This window comes from Netta rufina (assembly GCF_964035555.1).
Source record: "Netta rufina genome assembly, chromosome: 6".
NCBI classification, from domain to species: Eukaryota; Metazoa; Chordata; class Aves; order Anseriformes; family Anatidae; genus Netta; species Netta rufina.
Window position 1 is genome coordinate 30,111,213 of NC_140129.1, and position 18,930 is coordinate 30,130,142.

An 18,930-nucleotide genomic window follows, 5' to 3' on the forward strand; every position below is an offset into this window, starting at 1 on the left:
TCACCTTTCAAAGGCAAGCCATAATTTTATGTTAATTTTAATAAATATGTAAATGTTTCTCTCAAGTCTTCTAATCTCGTAGGAACAAGATCTTTTGAAAAAACTAGGTCACATACAAAAATACAAAATTTCAAAACAAAGAATGTCTTGATATGAGAGATATGTTTAAAAGCTTGTAAAATGTTTTTCTATGCAACTTTTGACATTTTTCCCCATCAATCACTGGTCAATATATTCAAACGCAAGTCATGCAGAAACCTGATTTTGGAGTAAAAGAAGCCGTACACTCAGCTGTCCGACCGCAGCCAGTAGCACAGCCCCAGCTCGAATACCCTTAAGTGCAATACTCGGACTACATCTTTAGCCTTTAGTTAGGAAGGAAAATAGTTCTGGAATGTGGACAGAAGGCTGGCCTCCATCCTCAAACATGGATTTATTACACATTTTACTAAATCACTCAAACTTTTAAGTAGTCCCACGTGGATTTGCCGAGTGCCTGTCTGTGGGTGGATTCCCTTATGTACCAATGCATGAATTAATGCTGCTTGGGGACGGGGCAGTGCGGTATCAGCACTTCAAAGTTTATCCACTTACAGTTCTTGTATGACATCTTCCTTTTACAGAAATTTAGACTGAAGCTGTATTTCATGAAAGTAATATTTCTTCTGAAAATAGAGGTCCAGCTACTATGTTCAAAATGAATAATATGGGCCTATGAAATTACAGGCCTCGATTCTTTTTTCTTTACGATTAAGGACTCATTCTCCATAGGTTTCAGTGGAAACTGGATCAGACCCAACTGATCGCCAAGCCAGTTCAGATAGTCTGTCCCTGGCTGAAATGCAAGCGGCATTGGTGTTTGCTGTTTCATTTGTGCCAGGATGCAGTAATTCAGTTCAGTAGATTAGAAAGAAATAGTGCTACAGCATGTAAAAAAAAACAACAACAAAAAACAGAGCTTATAATAGACTCTCCCTGCTGTGGTAAATGCAGACTTAACATTGAGCAAAGCACTAGACCAGAAAATCTTATAACAACAAAACCTTCCCCATCTATAAAACTTTAGAGGCAAAATAAAAAGCAGAATGCCAAGTGGGCTGCAGAGCGGTGGGCATCAAGCACATCGGTATTTACAGCAAGGAATTACACTACAGCCCGAGCGACGCGGTTCGCATTCGTAAGTGCACACACACACATCTTTGTTTCTGATGTGATTCTGTGATATGTCCTTCTGAATGAAATGCCTGCCTGAAGAACCTCGGGCTGAACTAAACGACCAATTCAGCCGTCGCCTGGACTTCCAGCACCAGGTAGAAGCACGGGCTTCCTTTAATACGCAGGATTTTCCAGTTGCACAAATACGCAGTTATGTGGGGAATATTTTATATAAATACAAAGCGAACTGTCACACCTGCTCAGAGGCATTTCTAATCCTCCTCCCCCAGCTTTGCGAGGGCATTAAAACAACTGCAGGCTACATTTGTGCTGACTGCAGCAAGTGCTGGGATATGCTAGCAGTAAGAGTTTCAGACTTGTTTGTGTTTGTTTTCTTTTCATACAAAATGTTTGCCTCCCCTTAAAGGACCCCACTGCACTGGGTTTGGAAAACTACCCTAAAATACAGCAGATTTTATCATCGCAACCCAGTCAGGGGTACTGCTGCTGCTCAGCATCTCCCATGGATGCTTTGTGGATGCTCAGCAAGCTCAGGATTCAGGTCCTCTGTAGTCCACAGCAGTGCTACGGGCGGTACAGCGTGACACCCTCAGGAGTGCTGAGGCAAGAAACAAACTCGAGAAAGCGAACACTGCTGGCAGATTGAAACTTTCAGTTGGTACTTCTCTGTGCTTCTCAGAATTTATCCAAGATTACACGGCGTTTCCCTTGATTGGTCTTTGGTCAGGAGATACGTGAATGCTCACACAGATAATGAATGCCAGTTACAAGAAAAATCTGACCAGATGTTTCCAAAAAAGGAAAATTTGAAGTTTCTATGCTTTTCATTGGTGCTTTTCATGATTATCTGGTAATATTAACCTTTATGAAAAAGCCCTCATGCCAATGTGATTTTTTCCACTATGATGAGAGCACATCCAAATTTGGAACATGCAGATGATGGCTGCTTTCGAAACATACTGCCGAGTTGTTTCTCACTAACCTTAGCATATTGCTTCCTGACTACAAATGGTGCTGTCAGGCATGCCACCTTCTGCTGAAAATAACAAAAATCAGTTCTATGAAAGTAAGATTTAACCCGCTGTTTCAAATCAAACTCAAATTCTTGAATTATTTTTTGTTTTTTTTTTTTTTTTTTCTAATTTTGTAACTGGTGTGCCTGTTAAAAACTAAAGACCAAAAAGCAGCGGAAAACCCTCCCTCTAAAGAGAAAAATGATCAAAGAACCCCCAAGATTGATCAGTACTTTTCTTACCAGTTGTTTGTCTCCTCTTGTTCTTCAGAAAAAGTTTCTCTTTAAAAACCTAGCTAGTTATGACAACATTTTACGTTTCTACCATACAATAATTATAGTTAGCTTAGTTTAACCTTTCTATGTCATTCAGCGACACTTGAACTACTGGAAGGCGCAACAAACTGAGGCTCTAACGATAATATTGCTCCAAAGATGCTGAATACTTTTTGCTTCACACAGAATTTCTAGTAGACAGACTACAACAGAAGCATGGGCAAATTCCAAGGGTCGCTCTCTAAAAGGGACCAGTAAACTGGGACGAGTCCGTCCGTGACGTGGCAGCACGTTCTTGGGGCTGTTCCACCCCGGGGAACGCCGCCACCCGAGCCAGTCGTCGAGTCACCGAGATGTGTCACGCTCTGGCAACTGCCTGTTGGCTCACTCGTGATGCTCGCTGTTCAGGCTGCTGTGGTGCAGCAGCCGTGGTGCAGACAATACCTTGTTGAATACAAAGTTAAAAACAAACAAACAAACAAACAAACCAAAGAACTGGGCCCAGATAAGCCAATAACAGATAAAGAGCTATCTTGTGATTCCAAATTCTCGTGAAGTAAGCCACTTTACAGCCATTCGAGATAAAGCAGGCCCCAAAACAGTGCACCTATAATAAATTGTAGTCCTCCCTCCCCTGCACCCACCCCCCCAAGCACACTTTTTTTCAGTTTTCTACTGGAATGATGCTGACATCCTTTAGCTAACCATGGTCGGGGATGTTCTAACTCATTAAAAAAAATAGAAAACACGTCACCCAAAGAACCAAGAAGGAAGTTTGATGGGTGTGGGAATTTTCTACAAACTATTCTGTGCAGTCATCTTCAAATCACTGTAGAACACGAGACTCATTTCTCTTCGCAAACAGATGAAGCAATTTGAAGAGTTACACAGCAAATGTTCTTATAGGAAAAAAAAGATCAGTTAGCTGTTTGTTATGAATCCTTCCTCTCTTAGTAGATAATTCTGCCCAGCAATGATAGCTCTGCCTGCAGCCAAAAACCTGGACAAAAGTGCAGGAAGTAATAAGTAGCTCCTCTCAAAACTACTTACATTTTGTCCTCAACTCAAAAGAAGCTCTTCTGCTGCTATAGGCAGTCTTTACAAAGCGCAACCTGTCCCTTAATATAGTCCCTGCACGGGCAGATTCTTCTATGGGTTGGGTGGGATCCAGCACAGCTGAACAGTAAGAGGTCACCTTGGAAAACGCAGTGCTTCCTTCTGCCATCAAAGGAGGGGACCAGAATGTCATTCACAGACTCGATGGTGAGACACTCAATGTTATGCCTAAAAAGTGAAGCACATGATCAAAATCAGTGGACTTTATGGGAATTGAGTACTAAACTCACTAAAAATAAAGTAAAATACCCTATTACAAACTAAATCAAGTACCTCTAGAACTGTGTTTTTTCAGGTACTATTCATTACGGCCAAAGCTGTGGAGCAGTGCACCTGCTTGGCCAGGGCTGCAGAGGGCCCCAGGTTTTACAAGTCCCTTCAAACACAATCACATTTCTGGCATCCGTGATGCTGCAGCACAAGCACCTTTGCTTAATGCAGGCAGCCCAATGTTGAAGGGCACTGTACCGAGCTTGCACGTAGGAGGTGGAGGAAGGAAGGCAAAGATGTAAATTTTTGGCTCTGCGCTTGTCTCGGGGCTGTATCCTCACTGCAAAAACACACGCTAGGTGAAACAGCTCGCAGCACAGCAGTAACTTCTGCCATCCACCCGCTGCTGTGAAGGACTGACTGCTGACCTCACAGGCTGCTGCTGCCAAAACCAACAGCGCTTCTCCCCCCACCTGCCCTTCTCCTAGAACTCGTACACCAAGCATCGTATGTGGCAAAAAAACAGAGCAACATAGAGAGACCAAATAATGTATTTGTGCTTTTAAGTACTTACTTAAGCAGGGCTTTGTCCTTGTTAAGATGCTGGAAGAAGGAAGGCTCGCAGATGAGCTGGCTTTCCTGACAAACTTGCTTACAGGATTTTCCAGGATCAGCGATTTTCACTTGAAGGGCACTTAACGGGGGCCACATCACCTGCCCGTGACAGAAGTCCTGCAGCGACAGACAGTATCTTGTTATGATGCAGCCAGTCCCTTGGTAGCAATTTCCCCATTAGTTAAATAAGTGATTATTACCCCAAACACTCATTTTTCAGTTCATCTTGGTTGTACTAAAATTACTAAGAAACATAACAAAAAGGATTTTTAGCATGAGGGAATTGCCACCTCTGATTATTGGTTGAAATGAGGTAGGGTGGGGTCATGGCTCCCCAAGAACCTTCTTTCCACCTGTACATTGCTTCATTAATCATAAGAAATTGCAGATCCTCTCTTTAATTTCACAAATCCAACCCATTTTGGCTCTCTCAGTAGTACCACGAGGAAGTTGCAGAGGCCAGCTACCCCGCAGGTGGGAAATGCCTCAAGTGGGCCATGTGGCGACTGCTCTGGAAAGGGTCAGGGGACTCCCGGCGCTACTGAAGAAGCGGCCAGGGTTCAAAGAGTTCACTTGCCCTTCTGGGTGGAAGTGCTGCTGGAGGTGCTCTCCCAGCGATGAGAGAAGCTGGCTGAGAGTAACGCGTGCAGCCAAGCATCACATGCAGCAGAAAAGGGAAGGAAGAAACTACCTAACCACACCTGCCAGCAAAGACTAGTACAAGTTTTTTACAGTCTTGACATTTAAAGTGTGAAAAAGTAAAGATAAAAATTTAATTGGTGCCCTTATGTAACACTGCTCTATACTCAGCCAGCACTTTAGTATTTGGCAGCTCTCATCAAAAGGACATCAAAAGGTTTGGGCCCATTCCATGAGGGTTTGCTTTGCTTTCTCCTGACAAAACTAGGAACAGGTCCCAGACTGCGACCCAAGGCTTAGGAAGGCTGGGCTACTTGAAATTTTAACAGATACAAGATTTCAAAACACCTACCAATTCTCAATATCAATTCTTTGATTTCTCTCCTCTGTTTAGATTTCCCATGCTGAAGCCGGAGGCTTTAGTAACCCTAGGTCTAACCATAAATTTAATATCCTAAATCATGTGTCAAGCATTTGATAGGACAGAGCAGATGTTCACAGTTAGACTGTATCAGTCCACATTTTATAAATATTATCCTCACAAACACTTTAATATAACCACAGTGAATGAACTACTGGTTTGTACAGCTGCTTTATCTGCACAGTAGCATTTTGGTGTACCAAAGTAGTATGATACACATCTATAGAATCTAAATATGTCTCAATTTATGCTTCAGGCATAAATTGAAAAGGAAAAAATTCTGATTTTTCATGAAGTGACAGTGCAAATGAATTAATTTTTTAGTCATACACATTTACATTGATAGGTGCCATTGATCTATTTGGTTTAGTGCATTCTATGGCAAAGGAATGAGCTTTCAGATTTGAAAGAAATGAGTAATTTTAGAGGACATTTGTGGCAGAATGATTTTAACAGCATCTACGGGAAGCAGGTTCACAACAGATGGTCAAAGGTATTTCTAATGAAGTTGCTTATGGAGGTTGTTGTGTTATTTGGACTTTGGTGCTCTGCTTATTCTGCACTTTTATAATCAACATTTAAATACTGGATGTAGGAGGAAATTCATCTGGGTTCCAAATCCAACCCAGTACTGTAACACTGGATGGGATTGCCAGCTTATGCAGACAGAAGACAAAGTTATTCAGACAGGGAAACCACTTGTGAGGCTTCACCATTTGCTGGGGACTTCAGCTTTTAATATTTCTTGGCGAAAATGCCAAGCCTCCCATTTCTGGTCCGTAGCTCAGTGGGAAGGCTTCCCCAGCACACGCTGCCTGTAAGCACGTCTCAGGACGTTGCCCCTGCAGGTAGCAGCACGCACACGGCTGTGCTGTAGCCGTGCTGCACTCGGCTGTCACCATCTGGTTTCCTGATCAACCACAGCAGGCAACCGAAGTGGTAACTTCACCCCAGTCTGGCTTGCCCCACAATCAGACACATGTAAGGGTTAAATAAAGAAAAGATGCTATGCAAAACCAGAGGTTTTAAGGTGAGGCACTTAGCCCACTAAGTAAGCTGCTGCTGACAAAGGAGGATGTTGTTCTGCCTGCCTCCAACCCCAAACTCTTAAAAAAAAAAAAAAAAAAAAAAAGGTTTTAACTTTTTTTGTTTTGCTTCATCCGACATGGCAGGCACAACACTAAGTACATAGAGCTAGCAATGGTACTTGAGCATCCTGGTGGCTGTGAAATAACAACAGTTTTTGACAATTAGTCAAAGCAGTGAACAAAATGATACTGCTGTATTTATTTCTGAGGGCCTTGCACTAAAGCTCAGGGCTTAGTCCTCAGGAGAGGTGTAGAGGGGAAAGAAACAGTTTTGCCCAAAGATGCTCTCTCTACATTGACTCTATCTTTGTTGTATGGAGCTCCATTTTATGGAGCTCCATTTCTCCCTTATTGACCAAAAATCTCATTTACAGCTAACTCAGAAGAATCAACAGCAGCAGAGGTATTTCTACAGGCTATGGCATCAGCACAGCAGCAAAAAACATCGAAGTGTTTATTGGCAGGAAGTTGGAAGTAGCTATGCTATGTTAACTGAACTTTTGATCTGACGCCATGTTATTCTTTACTACTGCCTGTAACACTGTCATCTTCAGAAATAAAGGTACGGGAGCCCATCCAGAGCTCCTGAAAGAAACTCCGGAAGTCAATTGGCATAACAGAGATACAGGTTATTCTTATCACTCTCCTGCAGCAGCCAGGACAAAAGGGAAAGTTGGCATTGGCAACAGATCTGGTTTTGGCAGGAGACCAAGCAAACACATCACAAAATTATCTTGATATTTATGTGACACTTCATGGTCCAGAGGTGCTTTGTGTGTACACACCAACAATGCCAGCTGTAAAAGTGGCCACGTACATGCTGAAAAATTACTTTGCCTGTCTGCTTCGATACAATACCAGAAGAAGGAAGGTTCTTTGTATAAATGTGTATATACGGTTATATAATAATTTTAAAAGCTCCTGTAAATCCTGAAATACAAACAAGTATACCCATTTTTTGCAAAGGCATATGGCAAATCAGACATTCATGGACAAATCAGAACCCAGTGCCAAAACTGAAATGCAGAATGAATATTTTAGTAGCCAGCACGCTATCTTAACTGCTCAACATCCTCTGCGTATACAAAAAAAATCCCAGTGGTACGGTGCCTGGTAGGAGCTTTATGAGCCATGTACGCAAAAGTGAACGTCCCCATACCTGTAGACCGCCAGTGGAACCTCAGCGGACCAAGCAACCGCCCAGCCACAGACTGCACAGTTAAGTTCATTTTGACTTGAACAGCAGCAGCATTAAGAAGATTTAGAACTGAGAGGGTCTTCCCTTTCCAACATGAAGATTTTCCCACAATAAAAGTCTAAAAGTTCATACCTGTCTTTCAATAAATGCATTCATCCTCTGAAGCATTCCCTCACACGTAAATTCGTAGGGCAAATAGGGGTCAATCTGTTGAAACAGTGTGTTAAGGTTAGAGATTTTTGTTCAAATCAGCATCGTGTTGCACTGTGGTAGCAGTTTGTATTCCAAATACTATGTGATAGAAGCAAAAATAAATGAAAATATACTCCTTAACAAACCACAATTGTACAGAGTCAGCAGCAGTTTGAGCTGATTTTTACTCCATTGTAATGGCTATAAAGTTGCTCAGTGACTATCTTTAAGGAGATGTCAAATGCTGGAACTTCAGGGTTTATTGCAAAGTAATAGATATAAAACTACCCTGAGACCCTTCTGGATACTAGGGCTCCTGTTTTAACTAACTTTCAGCTCTAGGAGTTTAAGTGAAAAACCAAAACATTGAGACAAAAAAGAACATGATACCTTTGAACATGCTGTCAACATTTTTTCAAACTTTTTGTTTCTTTTGAAAGTGCTCTGATTAGAACCCCATGCTGCAAGTGTACGGGCACTTCAGTGGCAGTTATGTTAAGGCTATAAAATCAGTCAAAATAGTTAAGTACGTGCTTGGACAGCCTGCACTGCTCTAAGAATCAACAAGGAAACCTTACTGAATGCACAGAAAATATGTATTGCTTTATAAATTACATGCAAAATTCGTACTTCTATCCAAATTCACTTTTTTTTTTTTTAATTCAGGTAAAAAAGCTGACTTATCTACACAAAATCATGATAACCAGATACCGTAGGGTTGTAAACACAACATTTTTTCCCCAATAACCTACAAAGCACAACCCTTTAATTAGACTAATATTATGAAAGTCTACGCATGTTCCATGATACACTCTTAGGTGTTGATTACAAATCGAGAATACATTTCTCACCTTTTGATTCAAAATTGATTTCACAGCCCTCTCAACTTCAGAAAGATCATTGATGTCCACAGTCCAGACATGGGGCTTCCCAATGTAAACTTCAGCATAGGGATGCTGAGACGTTAACTGAAAGGAAGAAATGACATTGGTAAAAATTCCACTTTCAGGATATCATTTCCTCTCTCCCTTCACCAGACTGAACAGATAGGATGTGCTCCACTAAGCCAGGGGTTCTGCTAGAACTGAGAAGTCAACTTCATTCCTTCTCAGCTATCAGATTTTTTTTGAGTTTACAATTTAGAGAGCAACTATAGCTGGAAAACTGAATATGAACTGGGCTAAGGCCCCTTGGCAGAAAGCCGCCCGTTGTCTCAGCAGCAGTTGCTACCAGTCCAGGCTGGTCCCATGTGACTGTCCCCCAGAGCTGTCATCCCTGCCCTGTCCCACCTCCAGACTGTGTCCTTGCTTCATCTCCCCAAATTTCAAGCAATTGCAAGCTTCCATGAGTAGCAAATGACCATTTCTATGGCTTCGGATGAGTTCTGACTCTTGCTGCTGCTACTGCAAGCGTGATCTGACCTCAGGAAGGGTTAACTGCATTGTGCTCACCCCTTTGTCGGAAAACAATTTCAATAAATACTCAAGCAGATAACTGAGAAAAGCGCTATCAGAGATTGCTTGTTAGATGCTTCAGAACTAGCAGGACAGCACTGAGGGTATATTTGGTGACAGGCTCGTGGGAGTGAAATGAACACGCAAGGGAACACACTGAAGGGAAGGAAAAGCTGCAGAGCAGAGGGGAACGTTTCACACTGGTCTCAGAAGAAAACTTTTCAAAATAAACACAGAAAACTGCAGGATAGATTAGTCATAGACAATTTTTGTACACCTGCCGCTTTATGCATGATGCTAAAAAATACACCATGCTTGCTCTCTTGCTTTAGTGAACACAAGGGACTAAATTTGCAAATTTGCCCATTGCATTTAGTTTGTGGACAAAAGTAATCAGTCTTACAATTATACATGGGATCACAAAAAAAACTTCCATTGTGCTCTTAAAAATATGAATACAGACAGCATTGTAAATTACCCAAAGCTTTCAGCATTAGGCTTCAGACCACCCTTTTCTCTACCACCTCGGCCAGACCTGATCTGGCCAACGAAGAGCTGCGCTTCTCAGGCCAGTCACTGCTCACATACTCACCAGGTTTTACTGCACAGGTTATTCTGCACCTGCTCTTTCAAAATGTATTATTTCCTAATACTGAAATGATTTAATGAGCTGAGGCATAACGTTTCATGTGGTTAAGAGATACTTTTCCTGGCTATGGTAAAAGCCCCTAAGAGTTCTCATAAATGCATTTGGAATTTCTAATTGAAAGTCTCTTTTCCTTCTTCCTAAAAGCAGAAAATGATTTCTGTAGAGAAAGAAACTGCACCCACCAAACACATTTTGACTAGATTTAGCACAGTGTTTTATTTCCCCCTTTTCTGGTCTTTTCCAGCTTTCATATGGAGTTTTTGCTAGAGGACCCCATCTCAGGAGCAGAAGGGAACCTGGCCACCTCCTGCCCCAGATCCACTAAATAAATCCCACCTGAACAAGAGATACAGTGACTTGCAATGGTTCCTGTACTGTACTAAATATAAACTTTATTCATAGACCAACTTGAAGATAATCAATTAATTTGCAGAATTACACAAGCTCTTGTTCTCCTTTACAACCTAAAAACACCAGCAGAGGTATTGTATTGTAAGGACTTCCTCGGTTCCTAGGAACCAGCACCAGGGTAAGAGGCGATTGGATCTAAAGGCAGCCGTAGAAACCAGTTCCAGCAGAGGCTGCACTTACGATAGATCAGCTACGCACGTGAACGGAGCCACGTTTGTGACAAACGCCCATTATACTGTTTTGTAGCAGAGCTGCCAACAGGGTGACTTTTGTGTGGTCAAGCACACGGCATTTCTGTTCCAGCCAACAGAAGCCGGCAGGATTTAGCACAGCGCTCCCTGCGCTACGATTCCTGCTGGGTTGGGTGGGTCCTGATGATTTACCGGGCCTGGCTGGTTCCAGCGTCTGGGCACAGAACAACTGGAAAAAGAGACACACCGCTGAGCAGCTCAGGGAAGGAAAGCTTCGAAAGGTGCCAAGGAGAAGGTTTAAATGGATGTCTTACTGCGATCGCCTTCGTTAGCAATGGGAGCTGTGAGCGGGGGTCAGTTTGGACTCAGTGTCCTGTACCTGCTGAGTGTGTAATGAGCTGAACGATGGCCACAGCCCTGGCACACAAAGTTGTGAGTAACTCATGTTCATGCTTTTAAATGGGAAGCTGTCCTATGCTCATGAGCTACCTGGCGCTGCTCAGTGCACAGTTTGTAAAGCCCAAGTGCAACTTCTCCTGGGAAATACTGCTGTGCGTGCTTCACATCACCCGAGTGTTACCACAGAGCTGTCCTTCAGGCAAGGACGGAAAGAAAATAGACACATACACACACACTGCTGAGGAACGGCCCCAAGTAAAAGTGTTCATGTCAGAAATGGCTATGTGAATATCAGATGTTTGCAAGTGCTGAATTTTACCTACACCAAAGAAGAAAAATCTTATGTTATCAGTGCCAGGATGAGGGGCTGGCTTCCTTAGCATTGTTTTTCCCTTACCGGAGTCTTAACACCCTGGCTGTTATGAAACCTTGAGGTTTGGTTTTCCTGTTCTCTTGAAGAATCAGTTCTCCAAATTTATTCAGTGTTCAACCACAAATGCAGTGGGTTGTTAGTGTTAATACCAGCACGCAACAGTGCCTTGAGTGGAATTTTTTCTGAAGGAAAAAAATCCCAAAACATACACAGTGACCTGCAAATACTGTTTTTCTCATTTACTTAAACACCTATTCACTTCCCGAAAAGTATACGGTAACATTTCCTCAGCCAAACAAAAACTTTCCAATGATGCATCAGCATCACAGGACACAGAAGCTTAGAGTCACCTCGGTTGGAAAAGTCCTTGCTCTAAGACCACCAAGCCCAACCATTTACCTAGCACTGCCCAGTCCACCCCCGGGCCATGCCCCTAAGCACCACATCTACACCTCCTTTGAACGCCTCCAGAGATGGTGACCTACCTGTTCAGCTCAGAACATCAGGTGTCCTAATGAAATTCCTGTGTATGGTCTCTCAGCAAGTATTAGCAGAATGCACAGACAGACACAGAAGTAAAGCTTAACAGTATGGGAATGAATTTTTTATTACGCTTTAGAAATAAGGACTGACAATCCCACTGATGGCTACGGAAAATGACAGTCGCACACTTTTTGCTACAAATGGTGAACATTTATGTACCTTTTCCTATATTGTTTATAAAAATTTTCTATAAAATTGTCTATAAAAATTTTCAATACAGGAATTACCAATATTAACAAAGCTTACCTCTCGGAGTGTAGGCTTGCCTTTGAAAAACTCTGTGTTTTTGCTACTTTTTGGTGGATTAAATCTTAAATTCAGAAAAGCACATCCATTAGCAATAGCTTCTAAAGGAGCAGGCCCTTCATATGGAAATCCAAGACCAACAAAGAGCTGAAAAACAGAAAACATGGCCTATCTTCTTTTTGTTCTTCACAAAAATTGAAAGCTAAGAAGTAACATAAACTAAACAATAACACATTCAAAACGTACAAGCCTAAGAGAACTTAATGTTAAGAAGAAAATGGGAGGGATCCAGTGGCTCACTCCCTCACACCCGAGCAGTACTGGAATGTCTCATCAAACATCTGACCAAAATCTTCTGTAATGAGCTGAGTGTTTTTACATTTGGCTGAGGCAACAACAGACTCTTTCATTTTTTGGGGGCGGGAGAGGGGAAAGAAGTCATTTGGTGCTTTGATTAGCATTCACACGAAGCTGCTGGGCTCTCTTGCAGGTCCAGGTTTTACTGCAGTGACCTCCCCGAACAGCTACACGACTGTCTTCCCCCTCTCCCCCACATCAGCCACCTTGCTGGTTTGCCAGTACGACCATGCTCCTGCCAGACTGATTAAGTCTAATTAAAACGGTAGATGGCAGCAAACAGCAGCTGAAGAGACTGTAACTAGTCAGCAAGGGCTTGCATAGGCTTAGGTGGATTCAGTGCCCCCAAGGCAAATGGAAGGAGAAAAAAATGCACCGCAAAGCCATCCTTGTTGTCAGCTGAGATCACAGGTGCTCCAAAAAGGCAGTGTTTGTCCTCATGCAAAGAAATGTAATATTCTGTCAGTGGCACAGCATTTATTTAGATCTTGAACCTTTTCTTGGCCTAGCATAATTAAACCCCCTGAATTAAATATTTTTATTTGGAAGTCTGTGTGTAATGGGAGATGAAAAGCTCTGATACCAGCAAGTTCCCAGCACCGCTGAATGACTTCACGTACATACATACATTATAGAGCTGCCCATTTTTTTCAAAACAAAAGGGAATCTTCGTCACTATTAGAATCAAGTACTCATAACTTAGAACCATTCAAATTATACTATTCTACATGAAGTTTTCTGCAACATGGCATTGATACCTAGTAACAGGATATTCCCAACCGAAGGGCCCTTCCAGGAGCTACCCGTGGCATCGATGCACGTCGGGCTGGGTGCAGGCACTGCAGCCTCACTCCTCTCTGACCCATGACAACAGCACAAATTCCAAGTTGGCTGGCTAAAAAGAAAGTTAACACCTCTCACCTCGTTTGAGAGCATGCAATTTTCACTGCACAGAGCTGAAGATTGGTCTTTCAGTTTCCAATTTTCAGGTTAAAAAAAAAGTCACCCACTTGCAAAATGTTTCTCAGCTATCTTGCTGAGAAATCTTGCAGGAAACTCTCCAGTGGCTGATAAAAACAGATCTGAAAGCCTCGCTCCACTAAAGCTAGATTATGTAAATTTGGGTTTTTATATATGGCATAAGATACATCACCTTTTTGCCAGAAAAAAAAAGTTACACACTGACATTCACCTCGAGGCTTAATTTAAAGGAACTCCAGTTTCTTGAAAAGAACGAATTACAGATGTGAAACCATTTCATGCAATCTGCACATAGGATGTTACTGTTGTCATTATTATTATTTTTTAACTACTCCCTAGTTCAAGCAGACAACCAGATGAGAACCAGCAATTAGAACCACCTGAAGCATCAATTCTCCCATGATCCAGTGTCTGCCTGTTATGCAGAGAAGGCTGTTTTTTCTGATAAACTGCTGCTGTGCACTGCTGAACAGTTTTGTGTCTGACTGGTCCATTTGTTTAGGAGGAAGCTCCATGGGGAAAGAAATGTGTTTTTATGTTTTGACAGCACAGAGCACACTGTCAACACTTAATCTATACTAAATAGCCTACCACCTGTTTCACATCCATTTTCAAACCTTACTTCTAAGCAGCACCACACCTTTGAAGAAATAAAGAAGGATGCTCCTCATGGCTAGGATGCTGGGTCTGTGTGTGCTGCCTGCCAGCCCCGAGTCCAAGGTTGCTGCTGCTCGCAGTCCCAAGCTCCTACTTGCAGCCCTCCAAAGTCTTCTGTTAGTCACCATCACAACACCTTCATCAGCTCAGCTGAGATCGCCAAACTGAATCTCCACCCTGCTCCTGAAAACTGGCCTTACAAAAGTTCCTTGGTAAGTATTGTTGTACGGGATAAAGATCAAAGCTGAGGACTATCTTAATTGCTCCAAGAAAGCCACATTCATTAGGATTCATAAGGCAAGCATTAGAGAACTCAGGTCCTTTCTGTAACTCATTGGCATGATGCTCTGATTTGCTAATCCTTTGAATTACATGCAACTTGTTACTTCCCAAAAGGCTAAAACAATCCCTCAAGGTACTTCCTAAAGGCATGTAATAGAAACGCTGCAAGTCACTAATGGAAAAAGAAGGAAAAACATACAGTAGAAACAGCAAAGACTAAAAATGGACAACTACTGTCAGCTACCAGCGAAGTACCATCCATCCTCAGTACAGATAAGGCTGTGTGGAAGAGAAGGCGCCCTCCCCCAGAAATGGCAGGTTAGGAGCAGACGGCGTTTCCACTGTTTTCTGACATAAATGCACTCTGCTGCCTCCACATAAGGCTCCTGACCATGGTTTCCAGGGTGCTCTCTCACCAGGTGCTGTGCCCAATAACACAGCCTGCAGAGGACAGGCACCTTCACCCCGCACCTGGAGGTCCATAAAGCAAAGCTTCCAATTCGGGTTGATAACGTAACCGTGGCTACACGGCGTTCAGAAACAGTCCTGACCTTGCTTTATTAGCTGGAGCCAGATTACTAGGCAGAGTGGAATTCCTTTGTACTCCACTGCTAGGGTGGTTCTTGAAAGCATCTCGTTCTGTGTGAGCATTTTTCTGAACTTTAAAATGTTTTTGACAGCCACACTGTTATTATTAACACAGCGCTTCCAGTGGGCACATGCCACAGCAGGTGGTGTATGCTTATGCCACATACAACAAGATGATTGTCAGGAGGAGTTTATGAAAGTGTATCTACAGGAGATAACAGCAGACAAATGCAGATGTAGAAAGATTATTAGCATCGGGGTGGTTTTGTTTTTTTTGCCTTCCGCGTGTATGTTTTAAAACCACTTCCCTGTCTGCAAGGTCTGCTACCCAGCTGTACCTGTAGGGCTGCATGAATCAAAAGCAGGGTCTCACTTGCCCAAGTGAAACAAATAAAGCAGGAGTTGAAACCTTTCAGCCGGAATACTTTGGTTTTCATAGGAAAAGCTCCTTAGGAACCTTTTCTGCATTTGCAGTGAACTGAATCCCTGTTAGGAAATTTCAGGCTCTGGAGCTGGCCAGCAAGCACCACATCAGCCAAGACGCCACTTGTCTGATCCCAGCGTTGGCATTCTCTTCATGGTGTAGTAGCTCAATGGAAACTTCCCTGACATGTCATCCAACTCAACGAGGGCTTTACAACCACTTCCATGAAAAAGCAGATTTTTAAAAAAAAATCTGTATTCTTTAAAACCAGTGACATTCAGTTGACACTAAGCAATTTATCCACAGAGTTCAGAGAAACAGATTGGACCATTATTAAAACAAGTACTTGAACAAATAGTCTCTTTCTCATTTACGGGCAAAAGAATAAAATGAGGAATGAATGTTGCAACTGTATAGTCCTGAATAGCTCAATATTTAAGAGAAGTATTTCATATTCCAGAGACTAAGTGCTATACTTCCATGAACAGGAGTGTTTATCTTTTCTTCTCCTCTTTTTAATGTTAGTGCAGTTCATTTAATTTATTCTATCGGGCTGGTGGGTTTATCACCACTTTTGTATGCCTCCTTACTGAACTACTTCATACATTTTCTTCCGAACAACAGAAAGAGACATGCAACAAAGACTATTGTTAACTATCTTGCTATATTTTCCTCAAGAATATACAATGCTTTCTGAAAAAAGTCAATCCTTTTGAGATTGAAACTCCTTTAGAATAGATTCACTAGTTAAATGTCTATGCAGCTGATTTTGTGAAGTGTGTGAAAGTATATTACATCCTAAAAGGCAATATAAGAAAAAAATGTACAAGTTCATTTCCCTATTTAAACTTTGCCAACACCACAGCAGGAATTTTCCCAAACCGCCTCAACAGGGTACTGGTCCTGCTTTTATGAATCACCATTCAGAAAATGTAAAATCCATTTAATAGAAGAATTTGGACTCCCTCAAAAATGCTCAGTGACTGGAAGCAAAAACTTGCATCTGAAACTTTCTCTAAAGGAGGAGTGTTCTTCAAAAATTCAGTACTGGTTCTTCCAAGACAGCCTGGTCCAACTCCTCCAGCTGCCCACTTGGCTGGAAGTCAGCTAAGTTGGCAGGAAGGCTGCCAGCTTGCCTACCCTATTTTCCTCTGACGTGATGAATGGCTCTCCACCTTCTCATCAGGAGCTGTTGGCATCTCCACTTTGTGTCACGCACTGCACAGCTGAGCTAGCCACGATGAATCTCAAACAGCCCCCTCCTGCTTGAAAAGCATACTTATTCTGAAATACATTGCTTTGTAACGTACTCTAGAAGAAAACAGCAGCTGCATGCTTTCAAGAATAACTATGTACTGTACCAACTACTTTAGGGACCAATTTTTGGGATTGCAAAGCTCCGATCAAGAATCATGACTGTTACCTATTGGTATTTCACTGTCTAAGGGCAAAACAAGGCAGTGGAAAGTAAGTTGACAGGTGCGAGTTCCTTTAAACAAGTCATCCAGCTAAAAAGAAAAAGAACTGTAAGTTTTCAAAGAACTTTCCTCAATGATAGGAGGAAAAAAAAAAAAATCCAACAACACACCAATTGTATAGAAAATCAATAAAATGCCCATAGGGCTCTGAAAACACTACAGCTTGGATCCACGCTTCTCACAGAAATATAGTTTGTGAAGAATAAGGAACTTATTGAGCACAGGAGTACTTCACTGTCACAAGCTAGTATCTTCCATTCAGTCTTGCAATTACTAGTCAAAGGATGGAGTAAAGCTAGTCTCTCTACTTCCTGTCATAAAACCCCGTGTAAACTGCATAGTATGCATTGGCTTTGACTTGTCCTAAACTGTGTCTTTATGTTGCATCTTAGCATACAGCAAATGTAACCAATAACTAGATGAGTTATCCAGTTAACAATGAAAATCAAGTTTTTTATTGTAACACGTGTAAGACAGACAAAAAAGAATTCAAGATGAAGACTTACTCAAATATAACTAGTATTATGAACTGTTCTTTGCAAATTTAGAGTTCGGCAACTCAATAAGAAGCTCATTAGCTTATTTTACTATTTTGGTGAACAGAACGCAGTTTTTTCCAGAAAGAAGTCATTGTTTGTACTTGGGGTTATTACTATGTCAATATTCTACCCACGTTAGTACTATGATTAACACAGTGATTTCAGACTCCATGAAGGTGAAAGCTGTGTAATCTCAGTATTATCTATGATGAAAGTAAATGTTGACTTTTTAATCTGCAACATTATGTGTATCTGTATGCATCAAGTACATACACCCAGTGGTTGCCTTTAAAAAGTCATAATTTGCCAACAGCTGTCACGCAGAGATGTCAAATTACCATCATTTTCCCAAATATTTCAAAAAGGAGATCTCTACAGTTGTGTGGGAAGACTGGAAAAGTACTTGCTTTTTCTTTTCTTCTTTAATAGATTCTTTCAGTAAAAGTGCACAGCAAGGAACCATCAGCAATGGAGAGTAAGTTCCATATATTTTTGCTAATTTTAAACACGACCCATTTATTTCAGCAACTGAAAGTTAAACATTCTACTTAAAGGTAGTCTACTAAAGCATTTTAATGTTGTAAAGTGTTCCACAAAGATTATGGGAATGACATTGAAAATCCAACAAAGTATTCTGATTTCCTGGACAAAAATTTATTTATTTAAATATATACACTGTCCTTTATCTTGAGCTCCCTTGACTACGGGGCCACAGGCAAAGCATACCACAAAAAGCACACAATGTTTTTCTCTGTCTCTGCACAACTGGAACAGAGGAAAGAACTGAATCGAGCATGAAGTGCTTGCCTTCTTTCTTTTCTACCCTAGAGAGTAGGATTAGTCTAGGTTAAAGTCATTGGTAGGGCAGAGCAACCATTTCTATTGCATGTCTTTTGGATAATGCTTAACTTTCACATTACAGATCTAAAACTATACTCTTAGCTGGTAATCTTGAGCTGAATACCACATCTAGGAAACTGAAAAATGCGTTCATCCACATTTATCAAGTTGGTTGTTAAGCATCTCTCTCAGACTGTAGGTTGTGGTCCTGATTTTCTAGGAACAGCTGTCAATCCACAAAACACGGACATGATGAAAAATGTATTCTTAGCATACAGAAGACAGTTAAATCTCCTTTTTATTGGTCATTTATTTTTCCAGTACTTTAAAATTAGGAGCGCAATCGTAGGAGGTGAGATTCATGTACTTCAGATACTGTCTATCTTTAGCTATTTTTGCCATTTCTCCTTTACCAACTTACCTTGGTTTCTCTCAGCAGAAACTGCAAATCCCGCCCACTGAGTATACCGTGGTTTTTTACATAGCCAGGAATATACATTGTGCTTGTCCCGTGAACAGTTCCATGGACTTCCATATAGGTGTGAATGACATCCAGATAAGCCTTCTTATCCTGC

The 18,930-nt window shown here is 41.6% G+C and overlaps 1 protein-coding gene across 1 annotated transcript in view; it reads right to left on the minus strand.

Moving 5' to 3' along the window:
* Positions 1–3,157: 3,157 nt before the first annotated feature.
* MGAT5 (alpha-1,6-mannosylglycoprotein 6-beta-N-acetylglucosaminyltransferase) overlaps positions 3,158–18,930 on the minus strand; it is a 111,544-nt gene continuing 95,771 nt past the window's right edge. Inside the window, exons 12-17 of the mRNA XM_084289622.1 lie at positions 18,777–18,926; positions 12,210–12,356; positions 8,795–8,911; positions 7,884–7,958; positions 4,365–4,522; positions 3,158–3,748 (exon numbers count right to left, since the gene is read on the minus strand). Of these exons, the coding sequence (XP_084145748.1) occupies positions 3,550–3,748; positions 4,365–4,522; positions 7,884–7,958; positions 8,795–8,911; positions 12,210–12,356; positions 18,777–18,926 (846 nt within the window). The 3' untranslated portion in view covers positions 3,158–3,549. The remainder of the gene's footprint in view (positions 3,749–4,364; positions 4,523–7,883; positions 7,959–8,794; positions 8,912–12,209; positions 12,357–18,776; positions 18,927–18,930) is intronic.